The sequence below is a fragment of the Trachemys scripta genome, chromosome 2 (assembly GCF_013100865.1).
Source record: "Trachemys scripta elegans isolate TJP31775 chromosome 2, CAS_Tse_1.0, whole genome shotgun sequence".
Taxonomy (NCBI): domain Eukaryota; kingdom Metazoa; phylum Chordata; order Testudines; family Emydidae; genus Trachemys; species Trachemys scripta.
In genome coordinates this window covers 52621606-52648297 of record NC_048299.1, presented here as the reverse complement: position 1 = coordinate 52648297, position 26692 = coordinate 52621606, and the positions used below count along the sequence as shown (strand labels likewise).

General features: G+C 41.0%; 1 protein-coding gene across 2 annotated transcripts in view; it reads left to right on the top strand.

Annotated features, from left to right (window-relative positions):
- Positions 1–26692, top strand: part of DGKB (diacylglycerol kinase beta) — a 457353-nt gene that overhangs the window by 167988 nt on the left and 262673 nt on the right. For both annotated transcript variants that reach the window (XM_034760549.1, XM_034760547.1), the window contains 3 exons: positions 15087–15172; positions 17730–17819; positions 25648–25808. In XM_034760549.1, the coding sequence (XP_034616440.1) occupies positions 15087–15172; positions 17730–17819; positions 25648–25808 (337 nt within the window). The remainder of the gene's footprint in view (positions 1–15086; positions 15173–17729; positions 17820–25647; positions 25809–26692) is intronic.

Below are 26692 nucleotides of genomic sequence, written 5' to 3'. Positions count from 1 at the left end.
TATAAAACATCATATATGTGGTATTGATAGCCCAGAATGCAGTGTCAAATCTGTACTCTGATTTCCCCCTCACATCATGACTGCCTCTAATGTTCCATATATCTGAGCAGCCTCAAAAAGCTGTGGTAGAAATATTTCCTTCTGTCTCCTAACTATGGAATATTTTTCCCAAAAAATGACACTGGCCCTAAGGCACCTTCTCACTCCATAGCTCCTGGAGCCTCTGGGAACAAAAACAGCAGTTGACTGGTTCTCCAGTCTACCCCCTGACATGCCCCTTCCCTGCTTCTCCCACTTCCAACAGGCTCCCAGTGGAAGGAGCAGAATGGGTAGCATATAACCAACTAGAGTGACTTTAAATCACTAAGAATGGTATGGTAAAGAGTTTCTGCCATTGCTGCTTACATTATGAAGGCTGGAGACTCAGGGCCTGAATCTCCTTTTATACCAATGTAAATCAGGTGTAAATCCATTAATATCATTGCAGTTTTATATTGATGTAAAATTGGTGCAAGTGAGGGCAAATCAAGCTCAGGTTTTTAAGACTTGGGTTTTCAAGATGTGTTGTATTGTGTTGGCTGTTTCTTCTAAAGGAAAATAGAAACTTAGAATCTGTGGAATGAAGAAAAAATATATTGGAAAAACCTTGAAACTTTGGGATCCATTATATATTTTTTCTTGCCTATAATATCCTCCTGCATCTGATGCAAAGGCAGATTTTTGGTTTTTGCTTTTATTGTTTTGAGGACTTGGGTTTTGTTGTTGTTGTTGTTTTTCATTGAACTCACCCCAAACATGAATGGATTGGGAAATTATAGCATGCTGTATTGGGGGTTATTGCTAAATCTTATGAGGGCATGACGAGCACCCTGCACCATTTTATGAATTGTATAATCCTTCAGACCCCATACTTCAGATTGAGTACCAACTTGACAATTTTTAAAGCTACTGAAATAGCTTTCTTCAAACTTAGCTTATTTTGTAATTTTCATTGAGACTTAAAAATCAAACCAAGTCTGGAGCCTCTGTGTACTGTACAGTAATTGTAGTTTATATTTTACTTTGTAACATTTTGTCAGATAACTTGTGATGATATAAAGAGAGAATGTGTTTTAAGGCATAAGCACAAGAGGGCAGTATTAAGTGCAGACTCAAAGCCCTAAACTGGGAGTCTCAACTTTCAAACACCATCTCTCTTTGAACCTTAACGGTATTTTTTTAGGTTTTTTTGAATTTCTCTTCTAATTAGAAAACTAACTGTTTTACTTAGTGTTTCTTTGAAGAAATTTCTAATCAATTTTCAAGCAGGTATTGCATTTAATTAATCAAGTTTTTTTATTCATTCCATAGAAATGAATAATCATATATTTCCAGGTATCTCTTACCAGCCCTTCTTCATTCAGGCACTAGAGTGTGGACTGTATATAATTTGTCCCTTTTATAGGAAGTTGGTTCTGTGACACTCCAGACAGTTGAATAAACCCATTATCTAATTCATTTACCCATTTTTTGTTTGCTTTCACATAGGCGTTTTATCAAACTCAAGCCAATTATTTTAGATTGTCAGTCAAAACTTTACATTTATTAAATTTCACCACATATTGCATTTCAAGTAAAGGGAAATATGGAGGGGAGTTGAATACCACAACGAGAAATAATCAAGAAGTATACACTTCCCACCACTATTACTAAATCGAAAAGGGCTATATAAATGCAACATAAATATTTATTTTTAAATTATTTATTCACATTTTTCATGATCACCATAATCCATTTAAATTGTCTCTCTCAGGACTGTTTTACTGAGCATTTCATTTCACTTCAGATATGTTTACCGGACTTACGTAATGTTTATATTATTACCGTGCACTTTCGTTGTTTTCTGTTCAGTTATCATTAATTGAAAGTTTTCAGTTTATTTTCACTGGGGATCTTTGTGCTGTTAAGAGCACTGAACAGATATGCAAGGGAACCAGGAGAGTAGGAAAATCCCAGATTGCAGAATGGGTCTGAAGCTGTAGCACTCTGTGGAAGCCATTAGAACCCACTAGCTGGATCCCTCAGCCTCACCTCTCTGATGGAATGCCCATAGCCTTTTCCCAGAGCATATTGCCACAGAGGGCCCATCCACAGAATTGAGCTGTTGCAGTACCAGTTGAGCCTCAGCCCAAATGGAGACAGGGTCAAGGTTGGCCCATTATTGGAATCTTATATCTGTAATTTTTTGAAGAGTTTAAATACATTCTGGAAACAGTGGATTCAACTTTCCCCACTAATTCTCTCTTATTCAACAAAGCATTTCTGAAGGAGATTGTACCTTTTAGAACAACAGTTACTGTGCATATGATAATGAATCTGCTGAACAGTAACAGGTTAGTATAGGTCAATATGTTGGATCTGTTGCTGCTCTCTATATCCTGACTGGGAAATGCTCAGGTCATCTCAGAGGGAGATATTCTATAGCAGTTCAGAGGATGGAAGGAGATCTCCTGTGTAAGCAATCAGGGGTCTCAAACACAGGTCCCCAGGCAGTCTTCAGCCACCACTCGGCCCCTTGCTTGTACCAGCAGAGAGTGTGGGCTAGTGGAGCATAGCTCACCATAGGCACCATCCACCAAACTCCCCACTGGAGGAGATTTACGGCCTCTTCAATTGCCTCAGATTCACTATTTAAGCCAGAAAGAGGCACAGAAAGTTGTCTTAGCAACTAGGTGAATCTCTGAATGGCTGCTACATTGAATGATGCCTTCTCGCCTGACTCTTGAGCCCTGCCTTGTTCCTGATTCCTGCCTTCCTGTCCTGTTCCAGGTCCCTGCCCTCCAGCCTTGTTTCAGATCCCTGCTTCTACACCCCACCCCTATTTACTCCGTCTCTGACACTTGGCTTGACTCTGTCTCCTCTCTGACCTCTGGTTCACTGATCTGAGCACTAGGTATGATCACCACTGCTCTGACTACTAAGTCTAACTGCCTACGTCCCAGTCTACAACATCCTGGTGGCTTCTCAGACTGGCTAAGCTACGGTTTTCAGAGCTGTGTGTGGTTGATGCTATCTCAGTTTAAGATTGAGAGCACTCGTGTACATAGTGTAGATAAAAACATGTACATGATGTCAATAAACAAATCACACCACATCTGACTCAGGGACATTAGTTTCTCACCAAGGACCAGCTGCAGGCTCCCAAAATCAACTGCTGTTCAGCCTAGGAGCAGCAGTTATCTAAGCATTGGCACATTAATTAATGGTTTAGACATTCTTTATTAGGGAGCAGAAAGATAAGGGTGCAAAACCCAGCAAATGCAGCAGCTGAAGACAAGTATAAAAGGTACTGCACAGTTATAGACTGCCACAGTTAACAAAGTGACATGAAAATTGCCAGGCTGATACATTGTGTAATTTGTGACTAGCACCTGTGTTTTTAGCCTTGAAAAGAGTTTCCGTGTTTGGTTGTTATATCTCTATAGGAGCCTTCTACTTCTGTCAACAACTGTTATTGTGGATTTAATGATCTTGAAGAATCTGAAATTCAGTCATCATTCACCTTACAGAGAGGTAAATACTAGTTGGAGGAATAGAAGTTGGACTGTAGACCCATATGACACTGTAGAGAGGTCACCATTTCTCAAAGGCTTTGTCCATCTGAAAAGACTCCATATTACATTAAGTGCTTTAATTGAAATGTCTAATTTATATTATTTTATACCTGATAATGGGAATTATGTCCACAAAAACTGTACTTGTGTTAACTGTCTTAAGAACTTAATTTGGTAAAATGTCATTTTTAGGAATTCATACAGAGGTTTGTACCACAAAAACTTTCCCTGCCATCCACTTAAAAGACATCATAAGTCTGCAGCATGAATCCTCACAACTTTCTCTGTAGTGCAGTGGGAAATCTATAGCAACTTGACCTTTGTGACTTCACAAATGACAGAGCTATTTTGAGAATGACAGTTTTTCCCTGATTATTGAAATCCATTATCGCAGTGTGTTCATGCTCATTTTGTTGTTACACATCCAGGGATCTATGGGGCCTTTCAGAGAAGTAGATATACATTCTAGAATTGTTTCTTAGAAGGCAAAAGTTGCCAAGTAAAGGTGGTGGTGCACAGCCTTCCAAACAAAATTGTGAGTCCATGATTTTTCTTAAGGACTCTTTAAAAAGAGTTATGTTTTACCCAAAGAAAATCTTTAGCCTGCCATGGCCCCCTGCTGCTGTCATAACTAAAACCCTAAGAATATAATACAAGTGGATAAAAACTCAGAATAAATGGTAGCAGGTGTAATTTAAACCTCGTCCATACGTATATATTTTCAACAACTTGTTTACCCTGTTGTTCAATAAAGGAAGGGAGTATATAAAGTATTAAATGCACAGATATGCAGTACATACCCTGTGTTACCTGACAACTGAATTGTTTATATTAAAGTATTTTTAACAGAATCATGAGCTACCCTTTCATGTCTGTCCAGAGTGCCAAAGCTCCCATCCAGGGTTTTTTTTAATTAGCATCTAAATTATTGTAATCTCCTCCTTTCTGGTCTCACTACTGTAACCTTGTTAGTCTCAAGTCCATTCAAAAAGTTACTGCCAAAATCATCTGACTCATTGCTTCAATTCTGTCACCCTGCTCTTTGAGACCCTTCACTGGTTCCTTTTCTCCATCATATCAAATATAAATAGAAACTGAATATCTCCACCTTTAAGGCATTTCACAACTGAGCTGCGCTCTGTCAACCAGACCCATTACCTTCATGCATCATCAACCACTGTCTTCACTCCAGCAACTTATTTTTCCAGCCTGCCGTACATTAATCTCCTCCCACAAGCAACTCGGTAGTTTCTTCCATGTGTTATAAACTTCTCTCCAAAATTTGTAAAGTGATATTTTCCTTTTAATAAATCCTTCTTTAAGACTGATTTCTGCTGTGCTGTGTACAGAACAAGGTCTGTTAATGGCTAGGCAGATGGTGAGCTACATTGTGTACACACCTAATCTATATGTAACATGTTCATACCATTGTTATCTCAGTTTCCCCCTCCCCACTCATCCTTGTTTGTTTCATCCACCTCTTGTGTCTTGTCATTAACTTATGTTGTAGGCTAATTATAACATGTGATGTCTTTTTACTACATATTTGTACTGTGCCTCTTTACTATGTGTTTGGACTCAGGCATTAATTAGGTTAAATGAATTTCACTCAAATGGAGGTCATTTATTCTACATTGGAGTTATCCTTTCATGTCCATGTTTGACTGGTGGTGTATTACTAATTAGCATATACTGCCCTGTACTGTTTTTGTTTTGTTTTATGTGATAGATTCTTAAATAGGTCCGTAAATCGGATTTAAGGAAAACACAGGGTATATTCATGGACTGGTATAATATCCATATTAGTGGCCAACATTTTCAACTTGGATGACTTATGTTGGCCAGCAAAATATGAATTTAGACCCTGACCGTAACATGCATTCTGCCTGAGCAAAAGCCTTCACCTGTATGGAATCCCTTGAATTAAGTGGGGCTCCACACAAGTACAAAGATCTCCCTGTACACAATGCACTGAAGGATTGGGGTCTTATATTTGCAAATACATTATTAAATTAGTTCTCTAATCTGTTGTGTTGAAAACTGTTGCACCCTTAGGTTGCAGACAGTGCTGTCTGAGAATCAGTATTTTTCAACTATTCAGCTGCTTGGCACCCACATACCAGTTAATCTTCTCACATTAAAATATAGTTCTCAGGAGAGAAATATTTTGCCCCTCACTGTAATAAACTGCATGTTTAATTAAAGTGATTTTATTAGAGTGATTTACTGTAATTATCATCTCATGAATAGTGTCTTTTCAGTGTAGACAACACTGTAACTGAGTGTTATAATGAGGATGGAGTGTGTGCTGTCCAGTTACACGGCCAACTCGAGCCAGCTTTGGCAGTCTGGACGGAGAGAAAAGCTGTGTTTAGTTTTCCATTCATAGAACAGAGTCCAGAAAATAAGCAATTTCAGGCATTGATATTCATGTTAGCATCCAATTTTTGTATGGGATGGTAAATATAATTAAGAAGTAAATATTTCCACAACCTAATTGCTATGTCTTTGGGCTCTGTTCTCCTCTATGGGTGCTTGGTTTAAGGGGGTTTAATGATGAATTAGATAGAAAAGATACATCAGTTGGCTTAAGTCAGTTAATCCCAGGATTCTGTGTACAGAGAAGGAGAAACAAGTAAGTGACAGAGATCACCTGCAAAAGGGAGAAACCCATGGGGTCATACTCTTGTTTCAGTGGAAACCTGCTAAAATCTATCTCTAATTTACTCTGAAGAAGTAGTGACAAGGGTGAGCTTTCCTCTTCTTCCCCTCTCCACCCTCCCCCATCCATTTACTGCATCAAGGTAAAAACGCCAACTGTATTTCTGTGTGTGACTGAGATATTAGGTTACATTACTTACAAGTAGCAAAGACATGAAAGAGCTATACAGGTCATCTGAGAAAAGTGCAGGTAAAATCTGAGTACAGTAGAACCTCATAGTTACGAACACCAGAGTTATGGACTAACCAGTCAACCACACACCTCATTTGGAACTGGAAATGTGCAATCAGGCAGCAGCAGAGACAAAAAAAGAAAAGAAAAAGAAAATACAGTACAGTATTGTGTTAAATGTAAACTACTAAAAAACTAAAGGGAAAGTTTTAAAAAAAGATTTGACATGGTAAGGAAACTGTTTTTGTGCTGGTTTCATTTAAATTAAGATGGTAAAAGCAGCATTTTTCTTCTGCATAGCAAAGTTTCAAAGCTGTATTAAGTCAATGTTCAGTTGTAAACTTTGAAAGAACAACCATAACATTTTGTTCGGAGTTACGAACAACCGCCATTTCTGAGGTGTTTGTAACTCTGAGGTTCTCCTAGAATCATAGAATATCAGGGTTGGAAGGGACCTCAAGAGGTCATCTAGTCCAACCCCCTGCTCGAAGCAGGACCAATTCCCAACTAAATCATCCCAGCCAGGGCTTTGTCAAGCCGGGCCTTAAAAACCTCCAAGGAAGGAGACTCCACCACCTCCCTAGGTAACGCATTCCAGTGTTTCACCACCCTCCTAGTGAAATAGTTTTTCCTAATATCCAACCTGGACCTCCCCCACTGCAACTTGAGACCATTGCTCCTTGTTCTGTCATCTGCCACCACTGAGAACAGCCGAGCTCCATCCTCTTTGGAACCCCCCTTCAGGTAGTTGAAGGCTGCTATCAAATCCCTCCTCATTCTTCTCTTCTGGAGACTAAACAATCCCAGTTCCCTCAGCCTCTCCTCATAGGTCATGTGCTCCAGACCCTAATCATTTTTGTTGCCCTCCGTTGGACTCTTTCCAATTTTTCCACGTCCTTCTTGTAGTGTGGGGACCAAAACTGGACACAGTATTCCAGATGAGGCCTCACCAATGTCGAATAAAGGGGAACGATCATGTTCCTCGATCTGCTGGCAATGCCCCTACTTATACAGCCCAAAATGACGTTAGCCTTCTCGGCAACAAGAGCACACTGTTGACTCATATCCAGCTTCTCGTCCACTGTGACCCCCTAGGTCCTTTTCTGCAGAACTGCTACTTAGCCATTCGGTCCCTAGTCTGTAGCAGTGCATGGGATTCTTCCGTCCTAAGTGCAGGACTCTGCACTTGTCCTTGTTGAACCTCATCAGGGTTTTTTTGGCCCAATCCTCTAATTTGTCTAGGTCCCTCTGTATCCGATCCCTACCCTCTAGTGTATCTACCACGCCTCCTAGTTTAGTGTCATCTGCAAACTTGCTGAGAGTGCAGTCCACACCATCCTCCAGATCATTAATAAAGATATTAAACAAAACCGGCCCCAGGACCGACCCTTGGGGCACTCCGTTTGAAACCGGCTGCCAACTAGACATGGAGCCATTGATCACTACCCGTTGAGCCCAGTGATCTAGCCAGCTTTCTATCCACCTTACAATCCATTCATCCAGCCCATACTTCTTTAACTTGGCGGCAAGAATACTGTGGGAGACCGTATCAAAAGCTTTGCTAAAGTCAAGGAATAACACATCCACTGCTTTCCCCTCATTCACAGAGCCAGTTATCTCATCATAGAAGGCAATTAGGTTAGTCAGGCACGACTTCCCCTTGGTGAATCCATGCTGACTGTTCCTGATCACTTTCCTGTCTTCTAAATGTTTCATAATTGATTCCTTGAGGACCTGCTCCATGATTTTTCCAGGGACTGAGGTGAGGCTGACTGGCCTGTAGTTCCCCGGATCCTCCTTCTTCCCTTTTTTAAAGATGGGCACTACATTAGCCTTTTTCCAGTCATCTGGGACCTCCCCCGATCGCCATGAGTTTTCAAAAATAATGGCTAATGGCTCTGCAATCTCACCCGCCAACTCCTTTAGCACCCTCGGATGCAGCGCATCCGGCCCCATGGACTTGTGCACGTCCAGTTTTTCTAAATAGTCCCGAACCACTTCTTTCTCCACAGAGGGCTGGTCACCTTCTCCCCATGCTGTACTGCCCAGTGCAGCAATCTGGGAGCTGACCTCGTTCGTGAAGACAGAGGCAAAAAAATCATTGAGTACATTAGCTTTTTCCACATCCTGGATCACTAGGTTGCCTCCCTCATTCAGTAAGGGGCCCACTCTTTCCTTGATTTTCTTCTTCTTGCTAACATACCTGAAGAATCCCTTCTTGTTACTCTTAACATCTCTTGCTAGCTGCAACTCGACGTGTGATTTGGCCTTCCTGATTTCACTCCTGCATGCCTGAGCAATATTTTTATACTCCTCCCTGGTCATTTGTCCAATCTTCCACTTCTTGTAAGCTTCTTTTTTTTGTTTAAGATCAGCAAGGATTTCACTGTTTAGCCAAGCTGGTCGCCTGCCATATTTACTATTCTTTCTACACATCGGGATGGTTTGTTCCTGCAACCTCAATAAGGATTCTTTAAAATACAGCCAGCTCTCCTGGACCCCTTTGCCCTTCATGTTATTCTCCCAGGGGATCCTGCCCATCTGTTCCCTGAGGGAGTCAAAGTCTGCTTTTCTGAAGTCCAGGGTCCGTATTCTGCTGCTCTCCTTTCTTCCTTGTGTCAGGATCCTGAACTCGACCATCTCATGGTCACTGCCTCCCAGGTTCCCATCCACTTTTGCTTCCCCTACTAATTCTTCCCTGGTTGTGAGCAGCAGGTCAAGAAAAGCTCTGCCTCTAGTTGGTTCCTCCAGCACTTGCACCAGGAAATTGTCCCCTACACTTTCCAAAAACTTCCTGGATTGTCTGTGCACCCCTGTATTGCTCTCCCAGCAGATATCAGGGTGATTAAAGTCTCCCATGAGAACCAGGGCCTGCGATCTAGCAACTTCTGCTAGTTGCCAGAAGAAAGCCTCATCCACCTCATCCCCCTGGTCTGGTGGTCTATAGCAGACTCCAACTACGACATCACTCTTGTTGCTCACACTTCTCAACTTTATCCAGAGACTCTCAGGTTTTTCTGCAGTTTCATATCAGAGCTCTGAGCAGTCATACTCCTCTCTTACATACAACGCAACTCCCCCACCTTTTCTGCCCTGCCTGTCCTTCCTGAATAGTTTATATCCATCCATGACAGTACTCCAGTCATGTGAGTTATCCCACCAAGTCTCTGTTATTCCAATCGCATCATAGTTCCCTGACTGTGCCATGACTTCCAGTTCTCCCTGCTTGTTTCCCAGGCTTCTTGCATTTGTGTATAGGCACTTAAGATAACTCATCGATCGTCCCTCTTTCTCAGTATGAGACAGGAGTCCTCCCCTCTTGCGCTCTCCTGCTTGTGCTTCCTCCCAGGATCCCATTTCCCCACTTACCTCAGGGCTTTGGTCTCCTTCCCCTGGTGAACCTAGTTTAAAGCCCTCCTCACTAGGTTAGCCAACCTGCTGGCGAAGATGCTCTTCCCTCTCTTCGTTAGGTGGAGCCCGTCTCTGCCTAGCACTCCTCCTTCTTGGAACACCATCCCATGGTCGAAGAATCCAAAGCCTTCTCTCCGACACCACCTGGGTAGCCATTCATTGACTTCCACGATTCGACGGTCTCTACCCCGGCCTTTTCCTTGCACAGGGAGGATGGATGAGAACACCACTTGCGCCTCAAACTCCTTTATCCTTCTTCCCAGAGCCACGTAATCTGCAGTGATCCGCTCCAGGTCATTCTTGGCAGTATCATTGGGGCCCACGTGGAGAAGCAGGAAGGGGTAGCGATCCGAGGGCTTGATGAGTCTCGGCAGTCTCTCCGTCACATCGTGTATCCTAGCTCCTGGCAAGCAGCAGACCTCTTGGTTTTCCTGGTCGGGGTGGCAGATAGATGACTCAGTCCCCCTGAGGAGGGAGTCCCCGACCACCACCACCCTCCTCCTCCTCTTGGGAGTATTGGTCGTGGAACCCCCATCCCTAGGACAGTGCATCTTTTGCCTTCCAATCGGTGGAGTCTCCTGCTCCCTTCCCTCAGATGGGTCATCTAGTCCACTCTCCGCATTAGTACCTGTAGAGAGAACATGGAAACGATTGCTCACCTGAATCTCCATTGCTGGTGCATGGATGCTCCTCTTTCTCCTTCTGGAGGTCACATGCTGCCAAACCTCTTCACCATCCTTCTGTCTCTGCTGCGCCTGCTCTGAATCTTCAGAACATTGTGGCCGTAGAAGCATCTCCTGACGTCTGTCCAGGAAATCTTCATTTTCCCTTATGCAATGCAGAGTCGATACTCGTTTCTCCAGCCCTCGAACCTTCTCTTCCAATATGGAGACCAGCTTGCACTTTGTACAGAAAAAGTCGCTTCTGTCCTGTGGAAGAAAGACAAACATGGCACAACCTGTGCAGGTTACAACAGCTGATCGCTCACCTTCCATATCACCGTCCTCTTAAGAACTTCCTCAACTGTTGCAGGAACTACTCAGAGAAACCTGCAGATGAAAGCTTCAGTGCGCTCTCCCCAAGCGAGCTCCCAGGCAAACTCCCGCTGTTAGCCTCTGCTGTTTGCCACTCAGCTGGTTCGCTGCCGACTGCCCTTATATACCAGGCAGGCCCACTCAAGGCCCACCTGGAACACAGCACTCCCAATTCACACTTTTCAAACAAACAAACAAGCAAGCAATCAAGCACACGGTCAAACTGACCAACTGTCCCAGCAGCAGACACTCAGATACTCACCAACACAGCCCCCCTAATGCAGCACTTAGCGTACCTCCTCTCGGTCAGCTCCCAGGCAAACTCCCAGCTCCTGTATGTGGTTTATGCTAGACTTTAGAGAAAAGTTGTTTTAGAGAATATATTAGAGTTTTAGCATGTTTGTTGGTTCAGTACTATTTTATTATCCCTCCACCTGTAAAGCCAGCCTCCTTAGTTACCATGAATGTACAGATCTCAGAGTACCTTGCGTGTACAGGTTTCCGAATGAAAGTAATATTAGTAATTTAGTTTTAATAATGTTTAAAACAGTTTTTCTATAAATCAGATTGTTGAAATTAGCTGGAATTAGAAATTAATGCTGTAGCTGATACAGTACATACACAAAACAGATAAAGTTATAATAATAATAATACAAAGCAAAAAATGTGATTAGAAAACAACCCAATTGCAATGAGTATTTAAGATTGCTTTCCTTTTCCAAACTTGTGGGCCTAATCTGCCCTGGAAAAAGCTGTTTTTAAAACCTGTTCGGGACACCATGGTTTAAGCCACAAGAGCTGAACCAGTTTTTAAATTGGTTGGAATTGTGTAGAGTAGGCCCTTGTATTTCATTCTCTTTATGGCTCTTTGACCTTTTCTGCACTAGAGAAATATAGCATGCTAACTAACATTTTACTTCATCAGTTGATTCTGATACACCTTGCATTCACACACACAACTTTTCAGTACCAACCATGCTAAAGTACCAGTCCAAGTGGACTATGTGTTATCAGGGTCAGTATTATCTGATCTTACATCATTCCAGTCTCAGCCACTTCTCTGCCATTATGGTTGCAGACTGGTGGTAGTCCTCAGTTACTATCCCATACGGCAGTGCTGATCTTGTGAAGTTTTCATGCAGAAAGCGCTACTTCCAGGATCTGAGCAGGAACTGTGTCATAGGTATTTAAAGGCCATTACAACTGAAATGGTTTAAGACAGAGCTAGTGTGGATGTGGGACAAATCTTCAAGTGTTCCTAACATGATTCTACCCGGCTAGTGAAGAAACACTAAACAATATGCTCTTAAGCCAGTTAAATACAATACAATTGGCAAATGATTCAGATCTTTAGTGAAGACAAGTTATGTGATTCAGCAGTGCTTGGCACAAGGTATTGTGTGAAGTGGTATAAAAACAAGTAGTATCTTGTATAGAAAGAATGCATGAAATGTTCTTTTAATGGCAATAATTTTTAATTGCACCAAAAGAAACAAATCTGATATCAAAATAGAGTATGATCTACTAGCAAACTCAATGTGGATTTTGGTAAAGAGAAATTTGATAGTATGATGCATATTTTTAAGAAATCCAGACAACTGTTTCTTATAGTCTGTTTGATTTCTCTGGGGATAACTGATGTAATAGATGTTTGCCCATAATAGTTAACAACAGACTTGTAATATGATTTGTATGTGTGTAGTACTAGGGTAGGGGTTTTCAAAACAAATTTGTTGGTGGACTCAGATTGCGGCTACCAACTCTTGCTGGTGGCTACTCTCACACTTTTTCCTAAAATACTTAATTAGCTTTAGGAAAAACAAATAAATATGTACATATACACATCCAAATCATTGTGATTTATATGTTGCTAGCTCATAAGTCTGTTGTTACTTGTATATTTATTAATATCACTTTTATCACTTTTCACAACAGACTTACTCAGCCCTGCCAAGCCTGGGGACAAATTAAGCCCTGGATGGGGGTCGGAGGAGGCAGCGGGGGCCAGGGGCAATGTAGGTTGGTGGGTGGGGGATCAGGGAGGCAGTAGGGGGCTGGAGCCCAAAGCCTGAGTCCACTGCCACTGAGAAGGTGGGGAATTCACTGGCTGACTGTTCCTCCAGTGTTGTGCCCCCGATGTCTCCAGAGGGGGGCATAGACTAACCCCTGCTGGTGGCCCCAACAATCAACACCAAGGCGGTGCATTCAGGAGCAACAGGGAGGGGAGGGGCCACTATATTGCCCCCGACCCCCCATCACAGCCCAGGAGGCTGTGGCTGCAAGAAAAGCCCCTGGTGGCTACATTTTGGGGGGAGGGGGACACATTACTGGCAGATGAGCAGTCCTGCTTTTATATGTCTAGTCTTTATCAGCTATCTTTAATGCAATTTTAAAAATCCCTTTATATAATGAACAAAATGAATTCTCATTGGTTGTATCTGTATACAATAGTGATGTAAGTCTGAGCATAGAAAATTGAAATGGCTGAAAAAATACATACATATACAATTATTTTTAAGCATAGATCCACTATAAATTAAGTATTTTATATTTTTATTTAACTGTGGCTAATACAGGTAAAGCAATGGTAACTGGACAATTTTCTGAGCAAGTTAAGGATAGTAGGTGTGATTCTCACGTACAGTAAGGCTCGTTTTACTGTTCTGACAGTGCACAGTACACTTAAATTAAGTGTAAATTTACTTCCACTTTAAGGCTACTTTATACTGCCACAGTGGTGTAAAGGGGCCTTTGTATAAATGAGAATCAGGCCCAACATTTCCGTCAAACTGTTTAAAAAAGTCTGTTCTGTGGATTGGAGACTATACGTGCAAGTAACATTCTAACTGACTAGAGAAATCTTGATAGACCATATTTATACCTTCTTTAAAGCTATGTTAGCAAATCCATCCAATTCCTTATTTACAATGATGGCTTTTACTGTGTTTGAGTGAAACCATATGGGAACCATATGGGAACTATTATTAACCATTAATGCAGGATTTAAAATTGTATTTGTAGTTAATGGGCTGTATGTATACTTCATTTATCCAAAGCCAGAAGAAACATTATGTGAAGTTCATGGTATAACTGTAAAGGTTCACTGTTTGGAGAAGTTACTGTGTATAAATATAAGATACTTCAGAGCAGACCTGAACATTCATTCAGAATATGGGTGATTTTAAAATACTTCTGTAATTTATATATTCCAATTATATATATTTATATTTGTGTGCTTGTGGGGAGGTTATAAAGCAAAACTGAAAATTAACCCTGGACATTAACGTTTGTGACATGTGCACAATCACTTTAGCACCGTAGCTTCTTAATATTTGTCCTGCCATGATTTATTTGTAGAACTAAGTGAAGGTTACAGGATTGGGCTCTTAAAAACAAACACATCTAGGATATTTGAGTCTTCCTGCCTTTGTTTTCATGTGCAATAGTTCTAAATTATATATTTGATGACTTATTGAGTATGTGCAGGATATTTTTTGATGAGTGAACAAAACATTGTTTGTGTTTCATACTTTGGAAAAAAATAAGCTATACCACCAGCAAAAATGATGTGATGAACAAAAAGCTGCTACAAATATGAATCATTAAACATGGATGTTCTTAGATCATTAAGCTACGGCTATTTTTAAGTTTTGGTTTGGTTTATTTTGCAGTGGGTCTGGGGGTGCACAAAGCTATTGCTTAGGTGTCTCAAAGTAGATCTAGAAAAGGCATTTTTTAATCACATGCCTCTGGTAAAAATCACTTTTTAAATAGGACAAATGCAGAATTTTAGACCCAGGGATTCCCCATTCTTTCCACAGACCGACTGATTCAAATGTTTCATATTCAGACTTCTTCAATTTGTAAAATATTACAGCGTTCCTGACTCAAGAATGAATGTGTTCTAATAATCTAATTAGATTTATTGGATAACTTTTTGTTGGATCTTGTTTGTTTTCTGTCTCAAAAGAAAAAAAATCAGCGTTGTGGATACAGGTGATTTTTATTGGGAACTGTTCAACTTCCCAGTTTTTATTTGATGAAACATGTATTTCTTTTATATGACAAATCACAAAGATTAGGCACCATAAAACTGAAAGACTCACAATGTATAACTGCTTTATTTAAATTAAACATTTACTTATTATTTTGCAGGTTAAATTTTTTCCGAGATGTTCCTGACTTCCGGGTACTGGCATGTGGTGGAGATGGAACAGTGGGTTGGATTTTGGATTGCATAGGTAATGAGGAGGTTTATTTATATTTGCTCTTGAGCTGTTAGGTTTTGGGAGTTCCTTTATAAGACTATATCTCATTTATCAGCTTTTGGAGCCAACAATTTCAAACATTTGTCACTTAAAATGCTGATAGTTAGACTCTTTGAAGTATGAAATCCATTACTTTTTAAAAGTTGTTGTAATTGAAAATAATTAGGAACATCTAGAATACCTGGGTCACTCATTCCCATATGGTATTACTTGGGCTATCTACAGATTAGGGATGGTAGAATTTGTTTAATTTTTGCTTCTGTCTCCTTTCTTCAACCTGAATCAAACATGAGCCATTTTCAAAGTTTAGGCCAGTTCCTGCAAGTTCCATCCCCTCCTTTCTATTACCATATTCTTGCTTTCTCTCTGTGACTTCCCATATACCTTTGACAGGGTCTGTTTCATGATAGAGTAGGTCTCCAGTCTCTGTGTAATGCCTCATACTGGCCATATGCTTTATTTAAAATTTTAGATTCCTATAGTCAGTCAGATATTGTACATTTTGGGAATCATCTAATGAAGGAACCCCCCGAGGTCATGAAATTTGAACTTTGTGAACTTATGGGAGAAAATAGAGATTATTGGCACCATGTGATTGGTTATTTAACCTTAGGAAGGCTGCAGAGAGAAGAGCTGGTGGTATGTGGTATTGGAGGTCATGAAAAGGGAGTGTGTGTTGATGGGGGAAGGCAGTAAGGGAGTCAGTTGGAGTTTTGATTCGGAGTGCTGGCTAGAGTGTGCTGTTGGGAGGTGTGGGGTAAGGCAAATGGACCAGAGAACCTTTTGAAGTTAAGGGCAAAGATGGTAGAGAAGACACCTTTCTAAATGAAATAAAAAGGTTTTGTAAAAACAAAATAGCCTAATAATCATAAATCATTGTACCTGAATCATAAACATATTGCCAAAAGTGTGAAGTTTCTAAACTCTTCTCCTGTCATTAAGTAGTCATGGGGAATACCTCAGATTTCCATGCAGTTTCCCTTCTATTATAGTGGAATTATCTCAACAAAATATTGTATTTTGGCTAACTAAATATTGGCTTCCACAGCTTCGAGTAGTGCAGACTTAGTAAGCAGTTTTTGGTTCAATCAAGCTCACTGATGCCAGGTAGAGATTATGAAAGCCACAAGCTATGTATATAAAGTTTAGGAAACTATCTACTCGGGGAAATAAATATGCTCTTCAGTTCGAACGTCTTTTCCCCTCTTGTCCCCACATCTCCACTACCCCCAACATAAAAAGGAGAATCATAGTTTGGATCAAAGTAAGAGAAAATCCCAAATCTTTAAGCAGTTTGAGCCTTTTAAACTGAATTTTTATTTTTTTCTAAAAAGCTTAGGATCTTAAAATCCACTTGTAAATACCAAATCCTCCGCAAGCTTTCTGCAAAGATGACAGATAAATTGGTAAAAATAACACTGTGTTCCCCTCAGATCTACTGGATGTGTGAACTCCTGCTGAAAATTACTGATAGTGTGCACTTCAACCTGTGTAATAAAGTAGCTGATTGTTTACCTAATTCATGTAAATATCAGTTTAGGACTAGGAGTGCTGTTCATTACTACTAAATGTGTTTTGTGCACTGTCATTTGAAATTATTTGTTGTTTTGTGTTGCTGTAGTTGTGTATTTGAAATATGTGTATCTTAAATATTCTTTCTGGGTGAAATTTACTCCATTTAAAGGACCACAAAAGGCTGTCCATCCTGTAATAACCCTTTGTCGGTGTGGGAGGTGGGAGGGTCTGTGTGGAACATGGAACTTTGTTTGGGGTGGGACTACTGGATCTATGATTATACCTTATGGAGCCAATGAAAGGGGTATGTGTGGAGTCAAAAACTACTTGTGTTCCAGCCTATAGACTTTCAAAGTACTGGTTTTCATATATAAACCCCTCAACATTTTAGTCCCAGATTAATTTAGAGGTCTGATCACCCATCTCTGACTGAACACATAATCAGTGCTTATCCTGAATGTTGGAACTTGGTTTCCCAAGCTTTTGGGTGCTGGTTCCAGGGCACTTTGGGTGGTGGAGCCTCATGTGGAATTCGCTCCATGTGGAAATACAATTAAACATAAACTTGGCCACGGTAAGAAAAATCTACAAGACTCAATTCTTTGCACAGGTCTTCTCAGCTGATTAAATTCTGCTTTCCTAGCTGAGTGGCAAAGCTGAAAGCAACAAGGAGCATGATGTTCAGTCTTACTGAGATCTTGAATATCTCCGTTTAAGCCAGATACCACATTCATGGGTGCCAAAAATGCCTGTAACAATAATAATAATTAATTAATAATAATGTAATTATAGACCCGAATAGTAGCAGTTGTGGAGGGGCAGCACTGCAGCCAATAAAATGGCTGTCTGTGGGGGGTAGAGTTTCCTTTGCAAAGCATGTTTCACTGAACTGTTAAATCAAACTCTAACCCAGTTACCTTATCCATAATTTTAAGTATTACATGTACAACTTAATTTTGGCTTTATCGTTTTTTTGTCCCTTTGATTATGTTTTTGTTTTTTTTTTTATTCACAGAGAAGGCAAATTTGCTTAAACATCCTCCAGTTGCTATTTTGCCTCTTGGGACTGGCAATGATTTAGCAAGGTGTCTGAGATGGGGAGGAGGTAAACACAAGTTAAAATATATTGCATTACATTGTTACAAAAGAAACAGAAGTTTATTGACAAAATCTACTTGCAACATTGATTTCTCTCTTATGATGTGTGAAAACCCATTGCCAATTTTATTTCTTTTGCCTCTTGGAATGAATTGTGAGTGTAAATATGGAGTAAAACTAGATTTTGGTCTCTAAATGGCACATCAAAATTCCTCATGCATAGTAAGGTCCATATTCTATTACTTTGCTTGTAATTCCCATTAATGTCAATCAGAGCTCTATAGACTGAAGGAGAGTACAGTATGATCATGAAGATTTAAAATGGCCTTACTTTTTACCATCTTTATTGCAGTTATTCCCATGATGAGTACATTATAAAACAGTAAGCTTAAATGTAGGGAGGGGGTTTACTGCAAATGGCTAATAGTTTATTGATTTTAATATATTCAGAAACATTAAAGAAAAATGCAAGTGTCAGGCCACACTAAATTAGTAGCTTTGAGATGACTATTCTTTGTTGATGACTATTCTATGAGTGTTCATTGCCTCTTCTCTCATCCCGGTGAAGATTCCAGACAATCAGCGTGTTGGTCCCATCTACCAGGAAGCAAGGAGACAAAGACTAGTGAAAGCAAGAGGATATGTAAAGTCAGACCTTCAATATCCTTTGCCTCTTTTCCTGGAAGCATGGAACCTACCTCTCAGCTCTTTCAGTAACTGCTTTCCATTCATGGAAAGATGAAAAGAGAAGAGCAAGCACAACCTGAAGAAGAGGGACAAGAATAGGAAGGACTCAGCCAAGACTAAGCCCCTGTCTGGTGGCTGTATACCAGCTGCACAGGCTTACAACATCAAAAAGAATGTTGGAGAGACCCCTTCATGGGATCCAGCTTTGCAAGCTTCCTCTCACCAGGGGACTAATAGCTCTAGCTCTGATTCCTTATTCCCTCTAGACCCATGGGTTTGATCCCAACCTGCTGGTGTCCAGTAGATTTAGTTTGGGATCCAATGCCGATTCCATTTCCACTCTCCCTCAGTCATTTCAGTCTGAATGCAGTCCTGTTTCTGGTGCTCCTTCTGCTTCTGCTGCTCTTTCCTTTTGTTTCCCTTACTCCTTATGCCTAACATGTAAATAATTTACAGGGATTATTTTATCTTCCCCATCTTCTCTATCCTTCGTTGGTTCCTGGGTGCAGATCTTTGTAACCCCACTCCAGGGTTGGCAAACTCTTCTTCAATGCAGTGGCTTTTATTCCTGCTCAGTGGAGAGCGCTTCTAGACACTCTTAGCAGTTTGCCTCCTGCAGCTGTCTTTTTCACTTCTGCAAAATTGGTCATAGGTGCAGGGCTAGCTTGATTTTTGTCTGGGTTTTCCTCCTCATTACTGGGTGTGCATGACCCCTCCCCCCTAATATTTTCCATTGATGGAAACCTCAAAGAACCATGTCCCGCTCTGCAGGAGCAGGAAACAGGACCCCTACTTATGAAATCCAAGGCAAGCTTATCATCCATGCCCTCTAACAGATATGTAAGTAGCCAGTGAATTGTGGGACAATGACTCCCTCAGATCTCATGACCCCTAAACCTAGACTTCATCTGTCAATTTGCTGTCAAAAATAGCTCTCCTTAGCAGGCACCCCTTCAGCACAGCATGCACATTGCTAGCTCCTCCTGCCTGCATTCCTTTATATATTGGACACTGTGAGTACAGCTCCCACGTCTGGTCTTTCTTTGGGATCCTATTTCCCTTTTCTAAAAGAGTAGGTAATAAATGAGTATCTTGATTTTCACATGTGCTGAGTTCCTGCAGCTTCCAGTGGGCCTGATGCAGCTCAGCTATTGTCTTACAGAACAAGATAGTTTAGGTTTAGCAAGGTTAGTTGCCTCCACCTCCACAGGGGCTGCAGCTCAGATTCACTTTTCCTTCCATCTTACTAATTGCAAGTGCTGGAACCATAGACTCAAGTCTCTACATCCTTGCCCTAGAGCAGGAATCTAGAACTGTAGGTCCCAGATCCACAGAGGATTTAGGCACCTAACCCCAAGAGGTAGATGCCTAAGCCCATTTTTTAAGGCACAACTGGCATCCATAAAACTCCTGCTTGGCTGCCACCTAACTGTGTAGGTGCCTAAATTCACTCAATGCCTAAGTTTTTGCAATAAAAGTTCCCTGACACCTATGTTTCTGCCTCTAGGCATGCACACTGCTGCCTCATTCTAGGAGTCTGGATGCCTGTCTCCTGCCTAAGTCCCAGAGTGATCCACAAACCAAGGGAAGACAGGTGCTCCTCTGCCTAACTTGCATGCTGGGCCTGATACAGTATGCATGTGCAGAGGCCACCTAATTCCACAAAACATAGCTGGGGGGTGGAACCTCCCTAATAATCTGTAGCCCAGCAGATAGGGAACTTCACCTAGGATGTGAGAGACTCCCAGTCCTTCCTCTGCCTGACGAAGAGAAGGGATTTAAACATGGGGCTCACACTTCTCAGGTGAGTGCCTGAAGCACTGGGCTATAGGACATTCTGATGTGGGTCTCCCTCAATCTCTCCCATTGATGTCGTTCCATTTTAATTAAATAATTGAACAATTAAATATTGATTGGGCCAGAGAGAGAGTGAGATTGACTCTGTCGTCTAGTGGTGAGAGCACTTACCTAAGAGGTGGGAGATTCCTGTTCAAATCCCTTATTAGGGAAAGGGGGGGGACATAAACTGGTGTCTCCCATATCTAACCACAGGCTAAAGGTTATAAAGGATGTCCTCCTTCCTTCCCTTTCTTCTCCCACCTGTTTTATGTGGAGTTAGGTGTCCTCTGAGCACGCATACCAGGTCAGGCCCTGCATGTGAGTTAGACAGAGTAACACTTATCTTCCTGTAGTTTGTGGATTGCTAGCAGAGATAGGCACCTCCCTGAAGCCAGGAGTTAGGTGCCTATCTCTGAGAGAGGGGGCAGGGCTTAGGACACACTCCTCTCATCAGCATCTCAAATTTGCTAGCTTGGGCAGCTCCCCGCCTTGTGTGCTGGCAGTTCACATTCTAAGGTGCCCTTCTCTCCCTATTCATTCTATAGGGAGCTTACGTGCCTGGCTCAGTTTTTGTGGATGACAGTGTTGTTCCTGTGATGCTCCAGACACTGAACATTGCAATGCCTAAGGTTCCTCCATCCTTTTTTTTCTTTGTTTGTTTAATAGGAATTTCTGTTGGTCTCTGACATTGGGTGGGGCTCATCTTCCTCCTTCTCTCCTTAGAGGCTGTTTTCCCTCCTGTTTTTCTGTTCTAGCTCAGGCAGGTTGTATTCTGTTGGTTCATTTGGAACTTCTGTTCTCTTGTCAGTCACTGGATGAAGTTCATTTTAGTTCTTCTACTCCATGGTGAGAGGTTGCCCTTCAATTGTGTGTGTGTATTCCTTTGCTGTGGTATCTCTCCCAATCAGAAGGCTCTTTGGAGAAATCTCAATAGCTTGCTTGCTACAATGCTCCCTTCTGAGTTACAATGTCTGTTGAGTATCCAGACATTTCAGGGGCTTTTTAGCTTCTTCTCTGGTGCCTTTTCAATGCATGGTAAGTGACTGCTGTCCCATCCTTAGACAGAACAATCTGGTAGGTCAGGCTTACCTTCTCCCTAATTTCTGCGATTGAAGATATTTTTAAATCGTTTGCCTTTGCTAATGGAAAGAGGTAAAAATAACTATGACATTATTTAAAAATATTGATGAAATTTTTTTCCCCAAAATGGAGCATGCATTTACCAAGTGTGCAGAGGTCTGGAGAAGGAATGGAATCCTCAATAAATGGTCCTATATAAGTAAGCCGAACATCATTAAGGTATCAGTAAGGAAGAATACCTGAGAGATTTTCTTGTAGGTGCAATTTTAAACAAAAAGAGTTTTATTAGACTTCTCAAGAACCTTACCCTGCCCCCTTCAGCCAAATTTTTTGCTACAAGCTTAGAGAGAGTATATGCTGTGTCTCAGGAATGGAATCCCACATATCAGACATTTTGTTCTTAAAGCATCCCTGTTTGATGTCCTGTATTTTCTATCCTTAAAGTTAACATGCTGGAGTTGGAGATGTCTAATACAGTGTTTCTCTCAGCTTCTATGACCATTCTTACTGATGCTCTCATTAGATAGCCAAAACTCCCTCTATAGGTTTTTTGAGATCTATGTATTGTCCCTTAGATTTTCTGCTCTTGCTGATTTTCTGCAGGGCACAGAGGTTGGACTTACCTCTCCTCTTAGATCCCTTACCTGTAGACCTCAGGCCTAACCATCATTTTTTCCAGATCAGCACTGAGCATGGGGATGGGGAGGGGAGAGAAAGAGAGTGAGAACTGCTTTTATCTGTGATGCACCCTCTCTGTGAGAACTATGGCAAAGGTCTTAGTAGGTCAAATATTTGTTCTACTATATTTTCATTATATATATAGCACCTTCTCTCTTTGCATCATAGAGAACTTTTTTCAAATATTGAGTCAGTTCTCACACATCACCCTGAGATAGATTATTGTGTCCCTGTGATCATTGTGACCACATGAATGAGTCAATGGTGAGCATGAGGCATGGATGTGTGGGGTAACTTGCCCATTGTCTCATGGGAAGTATGTTGCAGTGCTGCTTGCGACAGAGCCCTGTATGGCTCATGACTTTGTCTGTATGGAAAATCAGATGTTGGTTTCACTTTACGAGCTCCAGACACTCTTTTCCCCAAAAATATTGAGTACAGCCCCATGCCTCAGTCCTCACATCTATTTTTTTTCTCCAATGTGAGAGGGAATGAGAGTTGATACTCCAGCTCAGACTTCTGTTCCCTTATCCTTGAGGAAAGGGAGTTAAATTAAGAGGCAGCATCTCTTTTTCTGCCATCTGTAAGGATCTTTTTCAGTGTTTTGATCTGTCTCCAGATCCCATGACAAGTATTATGGCCTTAGACCTTAGACCTTCTTACTGGGATCCCTTCTGTGGGACAGGTGAAAATAGTTTATCTCTTTCCTAAACTCCCTTAAATTCCCTGGAAGTTATGCAAGATCAGAGTTTAGCGTGGACACGGCAGTCACTATCCAGGTTGTTCCCACCTGGCCTTGGAGATTCTGCCCTCCAAGTCCCTGGATCTAGTGATGGTGCACGTGTGGATCCTTTCCGTCTCCCCTGATTTCCTCTTCCAGGGCCTAGTCCCCTACCTCAATTCCATCTTCCTCTACTTTATGACATGGAGGATGAATGAAACAAGTTCATAGAGAAAGGAAACGTATTGACTTTAGTACCTGCAAGCCTTGTTCAGGAACATTAATCATGGTTCTTGATGGTCTTTTAAAATTGTTGTGCATGCAGGCATACCACACCTTCACGTTTTTTATTCAAAAAGTCTCACCGTTTCTTTTAGCTGAGGTCATCAGTGCCTGAAATTCCCCTCTCTGTGTTCAGGTTTCAGCTATCTTGGCCTTCCAGAGTCAAGTGGGATTTTTCATGCCATACTGATGCTTCCATTTTTTTAAAAGCCCTCTTCTTATGGGAACTAGTTTTCAGAATGTTAGCGCTCAATGAGACTTGTCAACTGTGGTCCAGAATTAGGATATGCATGAAAAGTTTCCTTGCATTTGCTGATTATTAATCTGATTTGTAGATGGGGAAGACTCCACCTCTGCCAGTGAAAGCCCACTATAATCAGGGTATATTTCTTCCTCCTGTGCTGAAAAGGCCAACGTAATTTCAGTGGAAATCTGCAAGGCCATTACATGGTGTTTGCCTTCCACTTTCATCATATACTGTCTATCTTAAATACCCATCACCAGAGTGTGAGTGCCTTCTACTAGGAGGACATTAACAGCAGAGGCAAACTTAGCTTGTAAAGCTCCCCAAACCAACCTCCTCTGATGCATCTGTGTGCTATATCTGATGATTGTCTGGAATCTTCTGCAAGATGGAAGAAGATGGGGAGAAATAACAATGGAAAATTACTCACTTGTAATTCAATTTGTCAGGTTCCCTCCTCTTCTCCTATCCGGCAACCTTCTCTCTTTCCCCTTTGTTCTGAGTTATCCCATCTGGACAGAGAGATATCAGCTTGAAGTTTACTGATCAGATGGTGGGAAGAGTCAGTGCTCAAATATTCTCAGTCTTTCACTATTCTTTGCCTCCTGGCTTCCTGGTAAACAGCACCATAACACTGATTTTCTGAACCATCTATAGGATGGGAGAAAAGAGGAGACTTCTGCAAACTGAATTACCAGTGAGTGATTTTCCCTTCTCAAAGATACAGACTCCTGGCATGGAGTATAAATAGTGAAACAAGTAACTATGGAACTCAGAGAATCATATGCACTGCTGCTGTATGTGGAAGTTGGCAATATCTAGCTTTATTACTTCCAAATTAACAGTAAAAATATTCCATGCCACTACATACCAGTATAGATCACAACTGAAAGAGTCTAGCAGGGGTTTGAATGGCTTTGGAAACACTCACTGCAACTGCAGGACTTTGTACCAATCAATGGATGTGATTGCCTATGTTCATGGCAACTACTATCTGCAGATTGGTTCAAAACATTCACACCTACTTGGTTTTAAAACTAAAGAGGATCTCAGATCTGATGTATTTGCAGAGCTAAAAATAACTGTTGATACTGGTCACCCTCTACCATAACTTTAACATCAAGTAGACCCATTGCTTGGTGTGGATATATGTTTTTACCACTGACACTGGTGGTGACCCAGCATGCACATACTCTTGTCTACATGCACTTAATCTTGCTTTGGAGAAGAAGTAAATCCATAGATCTAGGGGGTTGCTGCTGCACAACCATTTTGTCTGAAAAGCATATGAAGTTGGTCAATGAAGTTCCCTTTTCCTGTTGTGCAGGGTGTAGCGGAGGGCCTATTTAGTTACCAGAAGTGCCAGGCAAGTGGTCTGCTCATAGGAGTAGACTTCTATATCCCACCACAGGATCAGGCCTAAGGTATGTGCACATTAGGAAGAGAAAGGATGATGCATAGAATAAAAGTGAATACACCATTCTTCATATATTATACTAACACCACAATTTATCAGGGCTATGCTAAGTAAGCCTATGTTCGTAAAAAATCACTGCTATAATTTCTGTTTAGAAAAAACACATTTCTATTTAGAAAACACACAGGGACTTGTATTGCTGCTGTCAAAAGCTGAGCATACCAACAGCGAAGAGACTCTTCATTCTGGAAAGTTCATCCAGAAGTTATCAAAATATGGAAAACCAGTTAATCTGCTGATCACTATCCTTCTCAGTTTGGAATGGCTTCCAGGCATTTGGTTGTGTTACCACAAATCTCTTTGGAAACGTTGACAAAAGAGAGAGACACACGAAAAGAAGTTTTAGTGACACCTATTAACTCCTCAGCATACTGTCATACTTTCTTAGGGCACTGCCTCTGCTCTTTCAACCTCTGTACATATATTTTGAAATGAAAGTATTTTACATGTTAACATTCACTGTATAGCATAAACATGCTACGAAGTTTAGCTTGGTGTTGTCTGAATACAATCAGGCAACTGCTGGAAAATTCAAGTTAGTAGGTCAAATCTGCTCACAGTTACACTGAATGTAAATCCAAAGTCTATTGAAATCAGTGGAGTTATTTTAAGTTTACATTGATATGGCTGAGTGCAGAAGTTAGCACTGTATTTACATTTCCCTTAATTATAGTTACTGGAAGATTGCTAATGGAGCAAAATATCATTCTGTGTTTCAGATTTTATATGTGCAGATAAAATTTTCCTAACTACTGGAGTTAGGAGTGGGGTAACATCAGCAGAATTTGTCATATTTATTAAAAATCATCGTGTTCACCCTTTGCTAGGATATGAAGGTGAGAATCTGATGAAGATCTTGAAAGACATTGAGAACAGCACAGAGATCTTGCTGGACAGATGGAAATTTGAAGTCATACCCAACGATAAAGATGAGAAAGGAGATCCAGTGCCTTATAGTATCATCAATAATTACTTTTCTATTGGCGTGGTAAGAAAGTCATGCTTAGCCTTAAATGATCTTTTTTTCTGTTCTGAATAAATGTGTGCGTGCATATCTCAGAATGAAGAATCACTGACTAGAGATCATTTATGATGTAATTTTGCTAGTAAAATGAATACATAGGTGACTGACAACAATTTACATAAATTTGCTTACACATTCAAACTAGAATTATTTTTCAGAATCTTCCACCCACCTATGTATAGAGGAGAAAATCATGTTGTTCTTAATGGTTTATGAGCAGCTGCAGTACTAAATTAGGAGTGTCACTATAAAGACCCTATAAAATATAAAAGAAGACTAAGCATTAACACCACCTCTTAGTCACCTTGTCAGTTAATATTCACACATTCAAAATCATGCTGAAGAACAGTGGGGGTGGGGCGGGGTTCATTAGTACTTCTTTAAGTATGCTGCTTTTGCCCCTCTCCTTTACCCTCCAGTTCTGCTATCAGATCATCAGGGTAGTTCTCAAATAAAGAGAATCTTTTTGGTTCAATCCCATATATGTGAATTCATAGAATCTTACATTCTGGAAAGTACTTTGCACCATCTCTTCCATATTTTGGCCTGTTTCTGCTCCATGAGAGTCAAAAAGGGGGTGGGGGAAGATCACCATTGACTTTATTGAAAGTAGGATTTGGTCCCTAGGTTTCTTGGATCACCAGTAGGTGGTATGGGTTGTTCTGAAATGTTCATTCTTAGTACAGGCACTGCTAAGTCTGACTTTTCCCACATCTTCACTGTGGTTTAAAAGAATGTCAATCCAGGTGGCAAAGTTACCCATTATTTGGATAATGCAGCAGCTTCCCTGATAAGTGACCCAGGATATTTGGCTTGTCTTTCTTCAGAGGAGCCCTGGATGACCCACA